Source organism: Malus sylvestris, chromosome 11 (assembly GCF_916048215.2).
Source record: "Malus sylvestris chromosome 11, drMalSylv7.2, whole genome shotgun sequence".
NCBI lineage: Eukaryota > Viridiplantae > Streptophyta > Magnoliopsida > Rosales > Rosaceae > Malus > Malus sylvestris.
This window is the reverse complement of record NC_062270.1, coordinates 40,772,154-40,790,011: the sequence shown is the minus strand read 5'-3', so window position 1 is coordinate 40,790,011 and position 17,858 is coordinate 40,772,154. Positions and strand designations below refer to the sequence as shown.

At 37.5% G+C, this 17,858-nt stretch overlaps 2 protein-coding genes across 7 annotated transcripts; one reads left to right on the top strand and one right to left on the bottom strand.

Annotated features, from left to right (window-relative positions):
* Window positions 1-260: 260 nt before the first annotated feature.
* LOC126591253 (kinesin-like protein KIN-14I) lies at window positions 261-6,256 on the top strand. The gene is made up of 19 exons (XM_050256841.1): window positions 261-840; window positions 1,033-1,199; window positions 1,316-1,459; window positions 1,621-1,857; window positions 1,967-2,038; window positions 2,268-2,336; window positions 2,481-2,558; window positions 2,669-2,776; window positions 2,848-2,929; window positions 3,037-3,132; window positions 3,211-3,384; window positions 3,505-3,611; window positions 3,718-3,898; window positions 4,050-4,209; window positions 4,307-4,560; window positions 4,655-4,818; window positions 4,900-5,094; window positions 5,295-5,782; window positions 5,885-6,256. Exons 1-19 carry the CDS (start codon window positions 714-716, stop codon window positions 6,006-6,008), a joined length of 3,027 nt encoding a protein of 1,008 aa, XP_050112798.1. The 5' UTR covers window positions 261-713; the 3' UTR covers window positions 6,009-6,256.
* A 2,792-nt stretch (window positions 6,257-9,048) lies between these two features.
* On the bottom strand, window positions 9,049-12,735 carry LOC126591549 (probable polygalacturonase). 6 transcript variants are annotated; one of them, XM_050257268.1, is made up of 7 exons: window positions 12,125-12,731; window positions 11,708-11,792; window positions 10,966-11,283; window positions 10,634-10,754; window positions 10,362-10,536; window positions 10,196-10,266; window positions 9,049-10,107 (listed from the first exon to the last, which is right to left on the bottom strand). In XM_050257268.1, the coding sequence occupies exons 2-7, from the start codon at window positions 11,717-11,719 to the stop codon at window positions 9,440-9,442; spliced, it is 1,365 nt and encodes a 454-aa protein (XP_050113225.1). In that variant the 5' UTR covers window positions 11,720-11,792; window positions 12,125-12,731; the 3' UTR covers window positions 9,049-9,439. The 6 variants fall into 6 exon arrangements, with proteins under 6 accessions (XP_050113225.1, XP_050113227.1, XP_050113228.1 ...); XM_050257270.1 differs by having other exon boundaries at window positions 12,346-12,731; XM_050257271.1 differs by having other exon boundaries at window positions 12,388-12,731.
* Window positions 12,736-17,858: the final 5,123 nt, after the last annotated feature.

Below are 17,858 nucleotides of genomic sequence, written 5' to 3'. Positions count from 1 at the left end.
GTTTTTCCTCAATTTACTCAGTGACCTACTCACAAAAACTTGTGTTTATGATCGGAACCATTTATTAATGAGCTAAAATAATAAATTAATTAATTTCATTTTGAATAGTTTAGACTTCTAAGTTAGAATGCATACATCAACATGTTATTATTTTTTCTTGAACGGAAAAGAGGGCAGTTTGGTAATTTGGAATAAACCCGGGAAGGCTCAGAAACAGGTTCGGGCGGGGGAGAGTAGGTTCAGAGAAAAAGGGTGGTCGGAGGGGAGAGAGAGAATATTAAAACAGAGGAAGACAGAGAGAGAGAGAGGGAGAGAGAGAGAGAGAAAAGAGAAAGAGAAGGAGAAAAGCAAAAGGTGCCTCATCCTCATGGGACTGTGAAGGGAAAAAGAGTCTAAATTGGAAACAAAGAAACCTTTACATCAATTCAAACACCAACAACAACAACAACACAGATACTCTCTCTCCTCTCTCTCTCCTCTCTCTCTCTTCATCTTCTGGCTGTGAGTTACTGGTTTTGGTTCTCTAGATCTTTTCTGTCAGCAGGCAACACGGCAGATAGCTGGGATTGCATTGATTTCGTATAGATTCTTTTGGGAAGTTGAGGGGGATTTGATTGATTGATGGCTGAATTGTGAAGGAGTTCGATTTCCAGTTTTCGGAATTTGGAGTGAGAAATTGTTTGTGGTGGGGAAGCAAGCAAGAAGAAGAAGCGATGGCTGCGGCAGCAGGAGGAACGGCATTGTCGTTTTCGGTCGCGTCGATGGTGGAGGACGTGCTTCAACAGCACGGCACTCGCCTCGGCGATCTTAATTTGGAGTCTCGAAAAGCTGAGGAAGCCGGTACTCACTTTTTTTTTCAATCCAAATTCTCTCGATTGTATTTTCCTTCATTTTCTCAGCAACCAAACAGAAAATTAGCTCTCTTTCCATTGTTTGGTTTAACTTTACCAATAAGTTTGAAATAATTGCATACTTGAAAATTGAGTTTCGTTTCATTGTTTGAGCTAATTGAGATAACCTTTTGTTGTGTAGCATCAAGGAGAAATGAGGCGGCCGGGTGGCTTCGAAAGATGATCGGCGTTGTTGCCGCTAAAGATATGCCGGCAGAGCCTTCGGAGGAAGAGTTTAGGCTTGGATTGAGAAGTGGGATAATCCTCTGCAATGCGATCAATAAAGTTCAACCTGGAGCTGTGCCCAAGGTGAACCTGATCCTCTAATCCTCTGATCCTATCCCAATTTCTCGCATTTTTTCGTCTTCAAATCCAACTTTGTAAATGTTGAGCCATTGTTTGCAATGCTTAATTATTTTTTTCAGGTGGTAGAAAGTCCATGCGATTCAGCTTTGATCCCCGATGGGGCGGCTTTGTCTGCGTTTCAGTACTTCGAGAATGTGAGGAACTTCCTTGTTGCTATCGAGGGGATGGGGCTTCCCACGTTTGAGGCATCTGATTTGGAACAAGTATGTATTTTTACACTGGGGTATTCGATAAGTTTTCGATAAGTTTCTATGTGCATCAAATTACTGGAACTCATAACCGGACAACTATAGTTTTCAGAATTAGATTTTCTAAGATAAATACTTCTTTAACATATATACATTTTATTTTGTTATCCCTTCAGGGAGGGAAATCTGCAAGAGTTGTAAATACGGTTCTGGTGCTTAAATCTTACAGTGAGGGGAAACAGACCGGGGGAATTGGCATATCGAAATTTGGTGCAAACATAAAACCCACTACTTCTGCCAAGCCGTTTGTAAGAAAAAATTCGGAGCCATTCACGAATTCGCTGTCAAGAACTTCCTCAATGAATGACAAACCCTTGAGTGCTCCGTCCTCTGATCTTAATTCTAATAAGATGGTTGGTAACCTAACAATTCTAACCTTATATTATTAATTTTGTTTTGTGTATTTGGGCATTCTTGAGTAAGAACTATAAGTTCGTCCTTTCTTGTTTTGCGTTATTGCAGCCTAATTCTCACTCCTTGAGTATGCTTGTTCGCGCAGTTTTATTAGATAAGAAGCCTGAAGAAGTTCCGATGGTAAGGCTGGGGAAACATTCCCTCATCTTGTACAACTCATATCTGCTACTTAATATTGTCTAACTGGTCTGCGTTTAACCAAGCGAACGTTTTTAACTTGCGAGAAAAAAAGGCATTGTTTGATTCTTTGATTCAACTACCTATAAAGTACTGTTGATTCACTGTCAGTGATATCTTGTAACTTTTCTGCTGCTACTTAATTCAGTTGTTTTACCCGAATGTGCAACAGTTAGTAGAGTCTGTGCTAAGCAAGGTCATGGAGGAATTTGAACAACGTATGTCCAGCCAATGTGAATTGGTATGTTTGTTTTTCTCTTTCAAAACTCTTACCCTTTAAACATTACCCGGAAGTAGGGATACCTACTTTCACCTATTCAATATGATTCGGGTTCTCTCTTTTTTCTTTTTCAAACATTTACGCATTTACAAATTTATCGTACAGACGAAACCAAGTTCAAAAGATGTGGCTGTTTCACGTGGAAACAAGTTTCCAACGAAATTCGCTTCTGGTGATAAAAAGGTAACTGTTGTGCTTTTGTTTCCGGTCATCTAGAGAAACTCATATTTTAATGTTGAAGTTCATAAATAGATTGAAACTCAAATATCTTTGTCTTTTTCAATAATTATTAGGTGGAAGACAAATCACTTGTCAATACAAATCACATCTCGGATGAGGAATCAAAAAGTCGGCTGGTTAAAAAGCAAATGCTCTTTGATCAACAACAAAGAGATGTTCAGGTAGGTTTCAGCCGTGATCTATTTTTTTGTGTTTATTGGTTAGTATACTCATGCCGTATATCAATTTGCAGGAACTAAAGCAAACTCTTCACACTACCAAATCTGGTATTCAGTTTATGAAAATGAAGTTCCATGAGGAGTTCCACAATATTGGTAAAAATTCAGAAAGAATAAATCTGTTGTTTTTTGGTTACATTTTTCCTTTTGAGGGTGGTGAGTAGAAGAAATCTTTATCCTCATTCACTTTTCTCCTTCCATAGGTTTACACATTCACGGCTTAGCTCATGCAGCAAGTGGATATCACAGAGTTCTTGAAGAAAATCGAAAGCTTTACAATCAAGTTCAAGATCTCAAAGGTAATAAATTGGTCTAGACTCTAAACTTTCACAAGGCTAGTCCTCAATGGCTAATTAGTTATCTGTTGTGTTGATTAGGAAGTATCAGGGTTTATTGTCGAGTGAGACCCTTCTTATCTGGAGTATCAAACTGTTTAAGCACTGTGGATCATATAGAAGATGGAAATATCACTATTAACACCCCAGCAAGGCATGGGAACGGACGCAAGTCCTTCAGTTTCAACAAAGTATTCGGGCCATCTGCAACCCAAGGTTGGTAAGCTTTTCTTAAAGGTTTTTTTATTTTTTATTTGTTAAGTAAACAATCTTCAAGTTCTATAATCTTAACTTTTGATTGTATTTTTCACCATGTTATCTTCAAATGCCTCGCAGCTGATGTTTTCTCTGATATGCAACCACTGATTCGGTCCGTCCTTGATGGTTACAATGTTTGCATATTTGCATACGGGCAAACTGGATCAGGCAAAACTTACACTATGGTAATATATGCTGTCTATCACAGTATACATTTTTTTTACGTGAATTGTAGATTTTGCTTGATTGATTATGCAAACTATCACTAAGTTATGTTGTTTAATTGATTAGAGTGGACCCAGAGAACTTACAGAGAAAAGCCAAGGTGTAAATTATAGGGCATTGGGAGACTTGTTTTTTATAGCAGATCGAAGAAAGGACACTTTCCGGTATGATGTTTCTGTTCAAATGATTGAGATCTATAACGAGCAAGTACGAGATCTCCTTGTTACTGATGGGAGTAACAAAAGATATCCTTTACTAGTTTACTGCTTTTATATTTTTTTCTCCAATAGGTCATGAAGGTCAAGCAACATGTCAAAACACTTGTGATAAACTAAAAACTAAAGTTGTATTTTCGTTGTCTTTCACACATTCCAGGCTTTCCTTAACTATTCACACATTAGAAATTCGTAATAGTTCTCAAACAGGTCTCAGTGTGCCAGATGCAAATCTTGTTCCTGTATCATCAACATCTGATGTTATCGATCTGATGAACCTTGGACAAAAGAATCGTGTTGTGGGTGCAACTGCCCTAAATGACCGTAGTAGTCGTTCTCACAGGTGGGAATCTAGTCTTCTTTTTGTGTTTTGAGAGCATGTATATATGGTTTTGTTGCAATTAGCCAACTCTAAGTCTCTAACTTTTATCAATCTGCAGTTGCTTGAATGTTCATGTTCAAGGAAGGGATTTGACATCTGGAGCTATTCTTCGTGGCTGTATGCATCTGGTTGATCTTGCAGGAAGTGAGAGGGTGGACAAATCTGAGGTGACTGGGGATAGATTAAAAGAAGCTCAACATATTAACAAATCACTCTCAGCTTTAGGCGATGTTATTGCTTCCCTTGCCCAAAAGAATCCACATGTTCCTTATAGAAATAGTAAACTAACACAGTTGCTCCAAGATTCACTTGGTAAGGTTAACTAAAACATGCCTTCTTGAGAGATGTTTAGCCTGGTTTATTGAGAAAGTTTTGTTTATGGTTCTCTATTTGTATCATATTTCAGGTGGACAGGCCAAGACACTTATGTTTGTTCACATAAGCCCTGAGCCAGATGCTGTTGGTGAAACAATAAGCACGCTCAAATTTGCAGAGCGAGTAGCCACAGTTGAACTTGGTGCAGCCCGGGTAAACAAAGATAGCACAGATGTCAAAGCTCTCAAAGAACAGGTTTTTACATTCACTGTCACACTCTCACTTGTATCGTTTCAATTCTCATTATGCATTACTGAAGTTTTCTATTGCGATCAGATTGCTGATCTTAAGGCACAACTAGCCAGGAAAGAGGAAGCTGAACACAATCAACCCCCAGTCTCTGGCAGCTCTGATAAATACAGGATGAAATCTGGTGAGATGTCACCATTTCATTCTAAACATCAGGGTACAGACATGATGGGGGATCAGAATGGTTGCCGGACACCAATGATCAATGTAGGCAAAATCGAGGTAAGTGTAAGCTTTTGATGGTGATTCTGAAGGGCGTCATTTTTTTTCAACTGTCGGTAGATGTCATGTCAAATTTTGAGTTTGATGCCTCATTCTTTTGCCTTGTAGTTTCTTGTCCTAGATTTGTTTTCAACGGTCATACGGCTAGTATGTTCTAATCACTGTGACTTGGCGCTCTTGTTGATGTCTTGCTTTTGTAGATTAACGACAATTCTGCTTTGAGGACAAAAAGACAAAGCTTTGATCTTGATGAGCTACTAGGGAATTCATCTCCCTGGCCCCCAGTTGATAGTCCTATTCAGAACTGTGGGGAGGATGATAGAGACATGAGCTCGGGCGAGTGGGTTGATAAGGTTATGGTAAACAAGCTAGAAGCAAGCAGAGCTGGAAATCCTTTAGGATCATGGGGAGCAGACAGTGGGAATTTATCTGATGGTTTCTACCAGAAATATCTCCAGGATTCTTCCAAGGTTTATCCAGAACAATCCTACAATATGTTCGCGGGAAGCAATGGGTTCAATGTTGCTAGCACCGATGACATGGATGATCTTGATGCTGCCACCAGTGACTCTTCAGAGCATGATTTGCTCTGGCAATTCAATCAAACTAAACTTACCAGCATAGGCAATGGGATTGCTTCAAAAACCAAGAAACCTAATGGAAAGCCAATGAAAGGCCTAGAACCAAGGTAATTCGAACGTGGCGTTCTGTTTGCAAATTGCATATACATTTAGTCTAGTGAGTTTTATATAACCTGCTTCCTAAAAGAGCTGCTAATGGTTTTTCGCAGCAAGAGCTTTAATCCTTCTCTAGGCCCTTCACCGTCACGAAAACCTTTGAACGGGGTACCACATCGGACTGCAAGGCAGCCAGTTCCGGCTGAGATGAAACGCAAAGCTGGGAGTAGAAAGTAGAGGTGTTAACTCGACACATTGACGGAGTGATTCAGGTTTTTTTTCTTCTTTTTTTTTTCAATGATTTCTTTGATTTATTACGGAGAGAGAGAGGTTTTAATACATTCTTGTTATATATATACACAGTTAAAGTGAAGCAATAAATCCAGTTGCTTGTATATGTTTAAGAGTGAGTTCTGTTGACAAATCCTGCCAGACTTTGGTGTGGATGACATATAATCCCTGTTTATAAATTTTATATTTCCCCATTCTTGTGATTATTACGTGATTTTTTTAATGATTACGAGCGTTTATCTATGCACTCAATGTCTTAAGTTTGTTTCTCCATTCCTTAATAGAGCTTGGCCTTTTCTTTGGCTCGCTGGCTCCAAGAGACACAAATAAACCCTCTACTTTTAACATAAAAATATATCATCTAACTGTTTTATATTTGTATAAACGACATGCAAAAATCGAGAAATAGTCTAAATTTTTAACCATGAACCAAAAGGTACATATCCAAACAAGTTGGTGGATTATATTGTCTAAAAAATGATTTAGATGCTTCTAACAATATAGCAAGGACAAGAACAGTTTGTTATATAAATATAATGTTTGATGATTGTAACAACAACAACAACAATAATACAAATATCTACACGTTTGAATTAGGCTATTTTGAAATTACTTTTAAAATGACTAAAAGTATTTTAGTGAAAATATTTTTAGAACCAATTCTTAATAAAAATGCAAGTAAATCCTAAAATAGCACCTAAAGTGCTTTATGCAAAGAAGCACCAGTTATGTGCTTCTTGCAGGAAAAACTTCAAGTGTGTTTAGTATCCAAAAGTAGTTTATTTTCTCTACGGTTTTCAATCATTTTAAAAGCACTTCCATGTCGGTTTCATATCTGTTAGACTATGATTTATGCTTATAACAATAAATATGGTCCAACAAAGCCAACTATAACAACAACAACAAAGCCTTTTCCCACTAAGTGGGATCGGCTATATGAATCCTAGAACACTATTGCGCTCGGTTTTGTGTCACGTCTTCAACAAAGCCAACTATAAAAAGTAAGAAATTCAAATCTATAAGTTTTGAGCCAGGAGTTTATATTCAATTCAGTTCTCTCAACCCAACCTCTACACTCTCTAATTATCATTTTTCATATTAGCAAAAGGCCAATTAATTAGCTAACTATCATGAGTTCCGTAAGTTCGAGGCAGGAATTTACAAGTCCAGTGGCAGCAGACAGGTTGTTCAAGGCCTTGATCCTAGACTCCGACAATCTCATCCCCAAGCTCATGGCTCAGGCCATCAAGAGCATCGAAATCATCAACGGCGACGGCGGCGTAGGAAGCATCAAGCAGATCAACTTTGCTGAGTGTAATTATCAATTAAGCATGTGATCATTTACCCTAATCAAAAGTATAGTGATTTTCACACTCTGGTTTTCTCCGTAAGCAAACCTCTGATTGTCTCTGTCCATTGCTAGAGTGAAAGGAGGAGTGCAAACGGAGAAAAATGGGAGGCGGAAATAACTCCCAAATAAAAAATGATCTTTGTCGCGTCACATTTCTCTTTTACATGTCTAGTTTCAACCACTTGTTTTGTAATTGATGACCTTGATAAAAAAAAAAGGTAGTGATTTTCACACTCTCGTTTTCTCTTTATGCATCCTACTTTTGTTTTTGTCCATTGCTAGAGTAAAAAGGAGGAATGGAGGTGGACAAAAGGAGAGTGCGGAAGTTACTTCAAACTAAAAATCATCACCTTCGTCGCGCCACATTTCTCTGTTTCACGTCTAAATGCGCCTACATGCTCGTCATCGTTGATGCTGTGCTGGTACGCGTTACAAGACACTCTGGACGTGGAGAATTTGGTGTGCAAGTACACTCTGATTGAAGGAGATGTATTGGACGACAAGATTAAGTCCATTTCTTATGAGGTGAGCTTTCAGCTTCCCCTAACGGCGGATGTACTTGTAAGACGATGAGTGAGTACGACGCCGCGGGTGACTTGGAGATCAACGAGGAAGAAATCAGCGGTGGCAAAGAAAGAGCAATGGGCATGTACAAAGTTGTTGAAGCTTACCTCTTCGAAAGTCCTGGTGCCTACGAATAGTTGCAACAGCCTCGGCTGTATTTTCGTGTTAAGTTGTCGTGGGCTTGCATGTGAAAAGCTCTTTCTATTTCCGTCATTCTTTTTCACGGTCTTTTACGTGAAAAGCCCTCTATATTCTCCGTCATTCTTGTTTTCCGGTCAACTTTCACGGTATGCATGTGTCCTTTCATCCAGTTTTTTGTTTCTAGCCTTTTGTTCATGCATAGGCTTCTCTTTTACAAAACTAGCCACTTCAAATAGGTTCATTGCTCCTGCCCAGAATACGATTAATCCGGCATAAGCTACATGAGCCCCCAATACGGGATAGATTGATAAGTCTGGCATTCCCTGCCCACCAAATGAACCGGTGGTTTCTTGGTCATGACCGTCTAAAGATAAAGTTCCATTAAAGAGCGTTTCTACGGGGTAGAACCTCCTCAAGGATTATAAGATTTTTCATGAGGCTAATCTTGAGCCGCCATCCAAGCACGAATACCTTCATTTAAGAGAATATTTTTTGTGTAGAGAGTCTCAAACTCAGGATCTTTTGTTACTTCAAGAGCACTCATCCATAAATCGGTTACTGGTTCAAATAACATAAAGAAATAACCAAGATTTACTGGAAAAAGCAACCCCAAAGATTTGGGACCAAAAACAGTTGGTGGTGACCATTGCATAAGTTTTTTTCAGATTGAGTTGGGTTAAAAGCATGGGACATGAGAAATGTAAGCTTAAAAGTTTATGGTTATTTTCATCTGCAACATTACCATGTCGGAAAGTAAGAAACGAACTTTAGTACACATCCAAATACGTGACAGTGCGTGATTGGCTTAAAATACCGTCACTATAACATCAGTGCAGGTAAGTTTCCCTCCAACAATACGGACAATGACGGAACCAACTACGTGCAAGATCCACAAGTCCATTCATTACCAAACTTGACTGAATCAGGACATTAAACAAGAATTACTCATAATTTCAATCACATCAGTCACTTAACCTCTCTGTGCCAGAAAATTAATCTGGTATCAATCCACATTACACGAAATTTACATCGTAGCTAAAGGTAATCAAAGGAAAATAAAGACACAACGGAAGCAAATGGCTATCTGAGTTGTACTGCACTACCAAAATTTCCTTGTACACGAAGAGATGAGGCCCTACGTGAGCCTATCAGGACGCCGCTAACACTTGAAAAGATCTCGTAGCAAGGCAGAGAATGCCTGTTTGTATTCAAAGAGATGGAAGATACGAAGTTGGAGCTTTATTGGAAAATTCTCCTGTATAAATGGTATCTCATGTACAGATTGCAAAAAACCAATGATTTTGTCTTTTCGACGTTGATCTCACAAAACTGAAGCATAATTATATAAGGGAAAGAAGCAAGCTGCGGAAGAGTTAAAAGCCGAGACTTGGAGATTTGGACATGGTTTGGGAGAAACTTCCTGCGAAAAACCGATCACGTTGGAACAGAACCATGAGGTAGACGAATTCCAAGTGAGGGAGAAGGAGATATTCGAGAGACAGATGGATGTGAAAGGCGATTTTTTGAGTCCAGAAAAGTTTCCGACTAATGTAATATTAGTACCTACCATATTCTCAAAGGTGATTCCTTTAACTACTGGTAGTTCATCAGGATCATATTTTTCATCAGGATGCGAACCGATCTGACCAGTAGCCTCAATTGCCAAGTGAATGTTCTCCATTTCGACATTGGATATAACTATGTCTTTCATATAACCTCCTCTTCCCATAGCTGTCTTGAGTGCAATGCCGATGAATGAGTCATGTAGATGAAGCTGCTCTGCACGTACATTCGATATGCCTCCAGACATCTCGCTGCCAAATGCCAGGCCAGAGCCTAAAGAAGACTGAATGTTAACGCCACGGATGTGCACATTTTTTGTTGGTTTTCCGAAGGCAATTCCATACTCATCCCAACCGCTCTTGAGAACAATTGCGTCATGCCCCACACTAATGTTGCAGTTCTCAATGCAAACATTTTCTGAAGAATCTGAAGTTACACGAACGAAAGATACTTAGGCTCTTTGTATATGTAGATGCAGTGATAGATAAACAGTGAAAAATAATGTTTGACGCACCTGGGACTATACCGCTAGTATATGGAGATGCATGAAAAGCATGAAGAGTTATGTTTAGAACTTGCACATTGCTGCATTATTTCGACACGTAAAGGTTAGCATCAGTTCTTGAAATGCAACTGGTACCAGAAATGCAAAATTTGACCTCAGAAGCTACGAGCAGTACCTGCAGTATGTCGGATGAATGTGCCAAGCAGGGGAGTTCAAGAGGGTTAAATTCGATACAGTAACATTTTCACATCCGGTAAATTCCACTAGATGTGGTCGGCTATAATTCAAGGCATGATAGCTGAATTGTTCCCACCAGACGGAACCCTGTCCATCAATGGTTCCATTATCACCTGGTAAAATTTATCGAATGTGGAATGAGTTACGTACAAAAGGTAGAACTCGGATATATGTCAGCAAAAAACCATTTTTTACGGGTGAAATCCTCACCTGTTACCATCACATCGGTTAGATTGTCTCCGTTGATCAAACTACGATATCTCCAACCCGGCAAGTCAATCCCTCTACCATAAGAAGGCAGGGGTTCCACAGTTTCCCAGTGAGTGTAATCCTGCATAAGCATTGCCAACACCGAGTGTTTTTTACAATGTGGGAAAGCTTCTATTGGAACAAAGCAGAGAAAAATTTTGGTTACGGAAATGATTTCCACATGCCGCCTTTGAATTGATAAAATCAAAGAAAAATCAAATGACATGAATAAAACGGTGCACAGAAAGAAAAAAGTGTGCGGAAATAAATTTTCCTTTGCGTTATATGTGAACCTGGGATCCAAGAATGATGGCGCCAGCTTCCAGGAAGAGCGTGAGGTGGCTGGTGAGGTTAAAACTTCCGGTAAGCCACCTTCCGGGCGGAACATAGAGCTGAGCACCGCCCTTGTCAGCAAACGACTTGACATAGAAAATAGCATTTTGGAACGCGACCGTGTTCAATGTTTTCCCGTCTCCAACTGCTCCAAACTCCAAGAGTGACACACTGTGAGGTCTTGGATCGAAAAGCTTATTCCCTTCGCATTCTCCGTCCTTCCCTTCTCCATCATACTGAGCAGCACTAGTAAATGCCAGAATCAAAAGCAGAGCCAACTGAAATATACGAAAACAACAGAAAATTAACCTTGGACGGAAGTAAGAGATGTGCCTACAAAAATCCTGCAACCAACTTGGCAGAACACCAAGAAAAACACACTAAAATCGAAACCTTAATCAACGATGCAGAAAGCGCAAACGTAAAAATCAACGATATAGAGAGCAAAGAAGACACTAAAGTATACAGCATTCGATGTCCGAAGATCTTGACAATGTAGGCATAACAAAGAAGCAATCTAATCTGAGAATGATGAATTCATAAACATCGTACGGAAACCCCATATACAATGTAAAAACCAACAATCACTGGATCAAAAAGATCATTTTTTGCAGATTCCCGGATGATGAAAATTAAAAACCAACATACAAACACACATGTATTTATGAATCAAACACCAGAAATCAAAACCAACGTACTTACTAGGCTCTTCATTAGTCGTTTGCCCTTCCACTTAACAGAAAATTACCAAATGACCTAACTCAGAGAGCAGCAGGCTCTAAAATCTCTGCAAAAACGCAGTGAAATATGAAACGAAAGGAGGAAGAAGAAGTGAAAAAGGAACAAGTAAGAGGAGGGTTTGGTGTATAAATTGCCAATGATGTACATCAAAACAAAAAAACAAACAAAAACAAACGGGTGGTGAGAGAAAACGACAGCTTAAAAAAAGTAAAAGCCAGCTGAAATTTGCAATTTGCGTAACAATAAAAAGCATTTTCCACGCTTCAAAGTTGGAAAGTGCAAATTTGAATAATATATATATATTTTATCTTTTACAAAATCTTCGACAATAAAGAGGTAATCTTGTTCCTTAAACAAATTTTAGTAATTTAATTAAACCTCCACAATTCCCAACACAAAATCCTGTCTTGCCGACACAATCTTGGCCCCCAAAACCCTCCATGAGTCTATAACAGACACAAAAACACAGTCAAAATCTGTGTAATTAATACGAGAATTTGATTGGCGTTTCAAATTAATTATATTTTAATTTTTACAAATAACAATGCGAATTGATTAATTGATTATAAAAACATAATGTATAATTTAATTTGAGATACCGTTGCAGTGACATGCTAAATTACTGGAAGGCAAGGACTCGCTTGTTGGGTGCACTGCGCACGGTGGTGGGGGCGGAGGGACCATAATGTCATTGAAGTGCCGATACTGCAAGGCTGGCGTCAGCCCAAGATGCCAAAGCGCCAGACCGCAGCCACTTGTGCCGCCATGTGTAGGCCACCCTCGCCGGCTCCTCCTCCTTTATGAGTGTTTGTCTGCCCCTCTTGCCGCTGCTTCTCCTCGGAGTGCTGAATTTATTCCCTCATTCCTCCTCCTCCTAGTATCAATTACGAGACTGACATCAAATCAAACACTTCAACTGATGACACACCTTTTACGAACACGTATTTGTTTACTTTTTTAGTTTAAGTTTTCTCCGAGGACTTTGTGTTGTTTTACCAAAATCTGCGGCGCCATTTGTTCCACGCCTAATGGCTTATTAATCTGTCAACGTACAATGCCTACTATTCACTCACTTTGTTACATCGTCACATGCCACACATTGCCTACAAAGTATGAGCACTCGTTTTTTAGTGAAAACGCATTTAAAATGATTGAAAACGTTTTTAGTGAAAACGTAAAAAGTACATAACTAGTGTTTCTTGCATGAAGTATTTTAGGTGCTTTTAAAATCTAAAAACATTTTATCTAAAAACGCTTTCAGTTGCTAATGATGAATTTGATACCTAATTATGCTCGAAGTTCAACAATAGTCTCAAATTTGACTTACACATATACAATTACGTGATAACGGTGCGTTTGATGATCCACGTTTAACAGTTTGGTGATTTGTTCATTACCCCGTTGTAATTTGTTTTTATAAATATCCGGTAGTTGTCGAAAACCAAAAAAGAAGGGATTGGCATCAAATTGCTGGAGCTTATCTTAAGCGAAGCTGATACGTGTTTCTGGTTCTAGAAAAAGGCTGACGATAACTATATGTGTTTTAGCATATTGACAAAAAAAAAACCCTTGGATAAAGGACACAATCACATGGGTAACCCGCGGCGGCGGCCGTGGAGGAGGGGAACAAAGAAAACCAGCTAGCAACCGCCACCTAGAATTTAAATTGTTTGGCTGCTAACTAGAAACGGCCAATATATATCATAAATTCATAAATATTCATATTTCATATGAACTTATGCAAAGCAACAAGCTTTAGTACTTTATACACCTAATTTCAATTAATTAAAGCTCTTTTTTATTTCTCCTTTTCTTTTTTCCTATTTTTGTTGATTTTTTTGTTTGTTTGTGAAGGCTGAGAGCCTGAGAGGGACAGATTGCAAAGCCATGGGGTCAATGGGGTTGGTTGGTTTCATTTAGTTAATTTTCAAAGACCGTAACTTTGCTTTTGTGATTAGTGAAATGGAGCCCAGTGTAGTAGTTTTGTGTCTCTCAATTCTTGTAGAGCACTATGAGTGTTACTGGGCAGCAGTAGTAGGGCATCATAACTGCAGGAGACAGGTCGAGGGTCCCCCGTTATGAGAAAATTTTTCTATGTATTTGGAACGCCACAATGACGCTATCTCAAGTCAATAGTGAATGGTTAAACACATGAACAAGTGATTTGAGATATCATCGTCGTGTCTTTTAGAGATAGGTAAGTTTTATCTACCTCATTAGGTAGAGAGTGGATTCTCAGTTACAAGGAGTCTTATCTCCAATAACAAAATTACAGACTGAAAATACATGAGATAATAACAAGTAATAATTATCAGTTGAAAAGTTGGGATTCATCTCCAACTCAGCATATTCGAAAGAAATGATGCAGCAGTGATAATGCTTGGTTGTCGTCGTCGTCTTAGCTTTAAAGACTTAGGGGGGTGTATTCAATTAAGATTTTGAGGGATTTTAATTCTTTTAATGAATCTAGGGGTATTCAATCAGGAATTTAAGTGATTCTCTGAAATTCAATGTGTATTCAATCAAGATTTTAAGATAGTTTATGAAAATCCTTAGAAATCCGGGTGTATTCAATTAGAATTTTAAAGAAGTTTATAACATTCCAGGTGTATTCAATTAGAATTTGATTTTAAAGAATTTGAGAAAGTTGAGGAATTAGAGGGAATTGGAGAGATTTCGTAGTGTATTTTGAGCATCCACAAATCTCACCTTCCCCCAAGAGATTTCGAAGGAATTGAATCAAAATTTTACATGGAATCTCTACAAATCAATTAAACTCCATAAAAATCTATGGATTTATAAATCCATTAAAATCTCTCAAATTCTCAATTGAATACACCCTCCTTAGTTTTCCGACTAATTAACGATGCACAGCGAACCAAAGAAAGCCATCGTTTCTGAAGTACCACAGATAAACATTTTCGTTGACAGAAAACTTTTGCCTTTTGACAACACCGGTCCAGTACTTGGTTAAAAAATATAGAGTAATTTCCATTCTTAACCAGGTTGACCCAAAAAAAAAAACAGATCCATAGAAGACGCAACAACCTCGGATCTTGTGGGTGGGATTTCTATCTTTAACAACTTAACAATAAGATTTTGTCTCCCATTCAACACATTGTGCTCGGTTTCGTTGAAAAATATTTGGATCCAAATGCAGTAAGAAGTTTGTTTTTAATACGTTTTTTGAGACAACAACAATCTATCGAAGGGTTGCGATTTCGGAACATCATTTCCCAGCTTGTAGCTCTTAATTTCTTCAGGCGATCGACGCAAAGTCCACCATCTTCGAATTCTGCTCGAGGTTTGAGTTTGAGAACAATTCCTTATTACTTGTCAGAGAAAGATTGAGCAATTAATGTTTTAATGTGAATTTTCTTGTCTACTCTATATTATATAAATTACCAGTACACCCTACACATTTTGAAGGTCTACACCTTAGAAAGTCATTGTTTACAATAGCTCTCTGCAGAGACGAAGTGCAGTGGAGGTTCTGCAAACCAGAAGGAGGAAGAAAATAGATTGATATTTTTAAATGACCTGGCCAGAACTAGGTCGTTTTGAGCCAAAGTTATTAAGAAACCACAGCCCGACAGCCATGTGAGAGATCCTCTGCATATATAATACAGTATATGACAAAACGTGTGGACAACTTCTTCATCAACTACAACTACTAAATGTATTACCGATCCTCGTGGTATTTCTTTAATTCCTATACTTGTTTATCAGCTACTTCATACGATCCACGTAAACTTCTCAATAAGGTATAAATATACCTATTTCTGAAGTTTTGGTTTCAAATACTGGAACTGCGCTTCAAAAATCTTAGCCCAAAATCTCCATTTTATGCTCGTCTTCCTTTGTCATCCGTACTCTTAAAAAAGCTATCTCTCTCTCTCTCTCTCTCTCTCTCTCTCACACACACACACACTGATGTCGTTCAATCGGTTGTTCATATTTTTAAGATATCTGTTTTCATGCGTTGTTTCTTCTTTGATTTCGAGTATTTCTCAAACACCTTATTTTAAAAAATTTAGTGTGTTATGTTGCATAACCTACATGCTTGCATGTGAAATTGAGAATTATTTTTTTGTTTATCTAACTTTTTGAACATGGATAAATTAAAAGTTGTGTTGTTTATATTAATCACATTGCATTTACTTGAAAAAAAGAAATCGCATTGCATTTATCATTTGTGACTGATATATGAATGAAAGATAATTTAATTAAGTTGGTTCTTGTATGCATTTATCAGCATGTGGTCTAATATCCTAATGGATAGGGTGTTGAATTTCTACCAATGCGTTCAGGTTCAAAACTCTTCCTCCTCTGTTTATTGTAAAAGTTTTGAACCCACCTCTTCCCTTAATACTAATAAATTAAAAATAAAAATGAAAACATCTACTTAATAACGACTAAATAACAACTCTTGTTAAGTTCTCATCCTTGCCATTGTATGCTTGTGTTCCCTCATGGGGAACCTAGTTATCCCCTCACATGTGATAACGCATCTTCATCGTACAAATATCGTAATCGAAACCGTTCATTCTTTTTATCTTCATCTAACGACGATATACTATTTTGTATACTATATTAGATATAGATATGCTAATGCTATATATACAATACACACACACACACACACACACATATATATATATATGTTTTATGCATGCATGCAGGAGTTTGCATGCTCGCCAGAAATGAAAGGCATACATACAATACACACACACACACACACACACACACACACATATATATATATATATATATATATATATATATATATATATATGTTTTATGCATGCATGCAGGAGTTTGCATGCTCGCCAGAAATGAAAGGCATACATTTCAGGCGATACAACTTACAAGAAGATTTAACATGCTGAATTAGTGTGTTTGATTTTATTAAGACATGCATTTCGGTAATAGTTATCACGTTGTTGAAGGAAATTTGAGAATGATTTCATTGATTCAATAATAGATAGAGAATTATGGTACGTGTACACCTCACAATAATGGTGATAAGCTAACTTAATCTCCGTCATTAGCTTAAGACTAATGTAACAAACTGTAAAAAACTAGTAATAACTATGTTACTAAATCTAACCCTCCAACTGTAACAAACTGTAGAATGAAAAATTTAACTATACGATTTTACCATTCTGCTGATGTTATAACATATAGATCTATACATTCTATTCTAGATATTTATCATGGTGTCTATTAACATATAGATTAATAACACTGTCACAGTATGACCGTCACATTAAAAATTTTTCCCAAATCTTGAACCAATATAGAGTATTAGTTTGAGAAAGTTAATTTGAATCCAGACGTTTTGCGTCTCTACGCCGAACTAATTAAAGCTTTAATGTGATTTTTCTTTTCTAGCCTACGTTATAGAATTACCATTAAAGACAATATGCAATGAAAAAGAAAAAAAAATTTATCAATACAACCTACACACAATGGCGGAGCTAGGAAATTTTTACCGGATGGGCTAGCTTAAAGATTTAAATCTTTATAAACAAAGAAACTTAATACTGTATTTTTCAGAGTATGCTCTAGCTTAAGAAAATTTCACAAGGTGAGCCGGGAATTTTCGTTATTAAACAAATACATGTTAAAATTCAAATAAATCCAAACTTGTACATGTACAAGAAGCGAGGAGAAAAAGGATGTAACAAAAATAGATGTTTTATAAACTGTATTATATAATTTTATATGGTTAATTAAACCAAAAAAATTAAGATTAATGACTAAATATATAATGTACTATATTCGAAAATTAATAAAAATTACATGTAAAATATTAATTTTTTACGGAAAGCTACCTGTGATATACAATACATTTGAAAGTCATTGGCTCTATGCATATACAATACATGGCCGGCGTACTTCTTCGTCAACTACAAATACTAGTAAATGCATAATTAACCGAGCCAAGTCGTCTTTCTTTAATTTACTTTTTTTTTGTTTATCAACTACTCCAACCAAGTAAAGTCCTCATTAAGTTTATAAATATACGGCTTTCTGAAGTTTTGTTTCCAAATACTGGAACTACGCTTCAAAAATCTTAGCCCAAAATCTCCATTTTATTTGCTTGTCT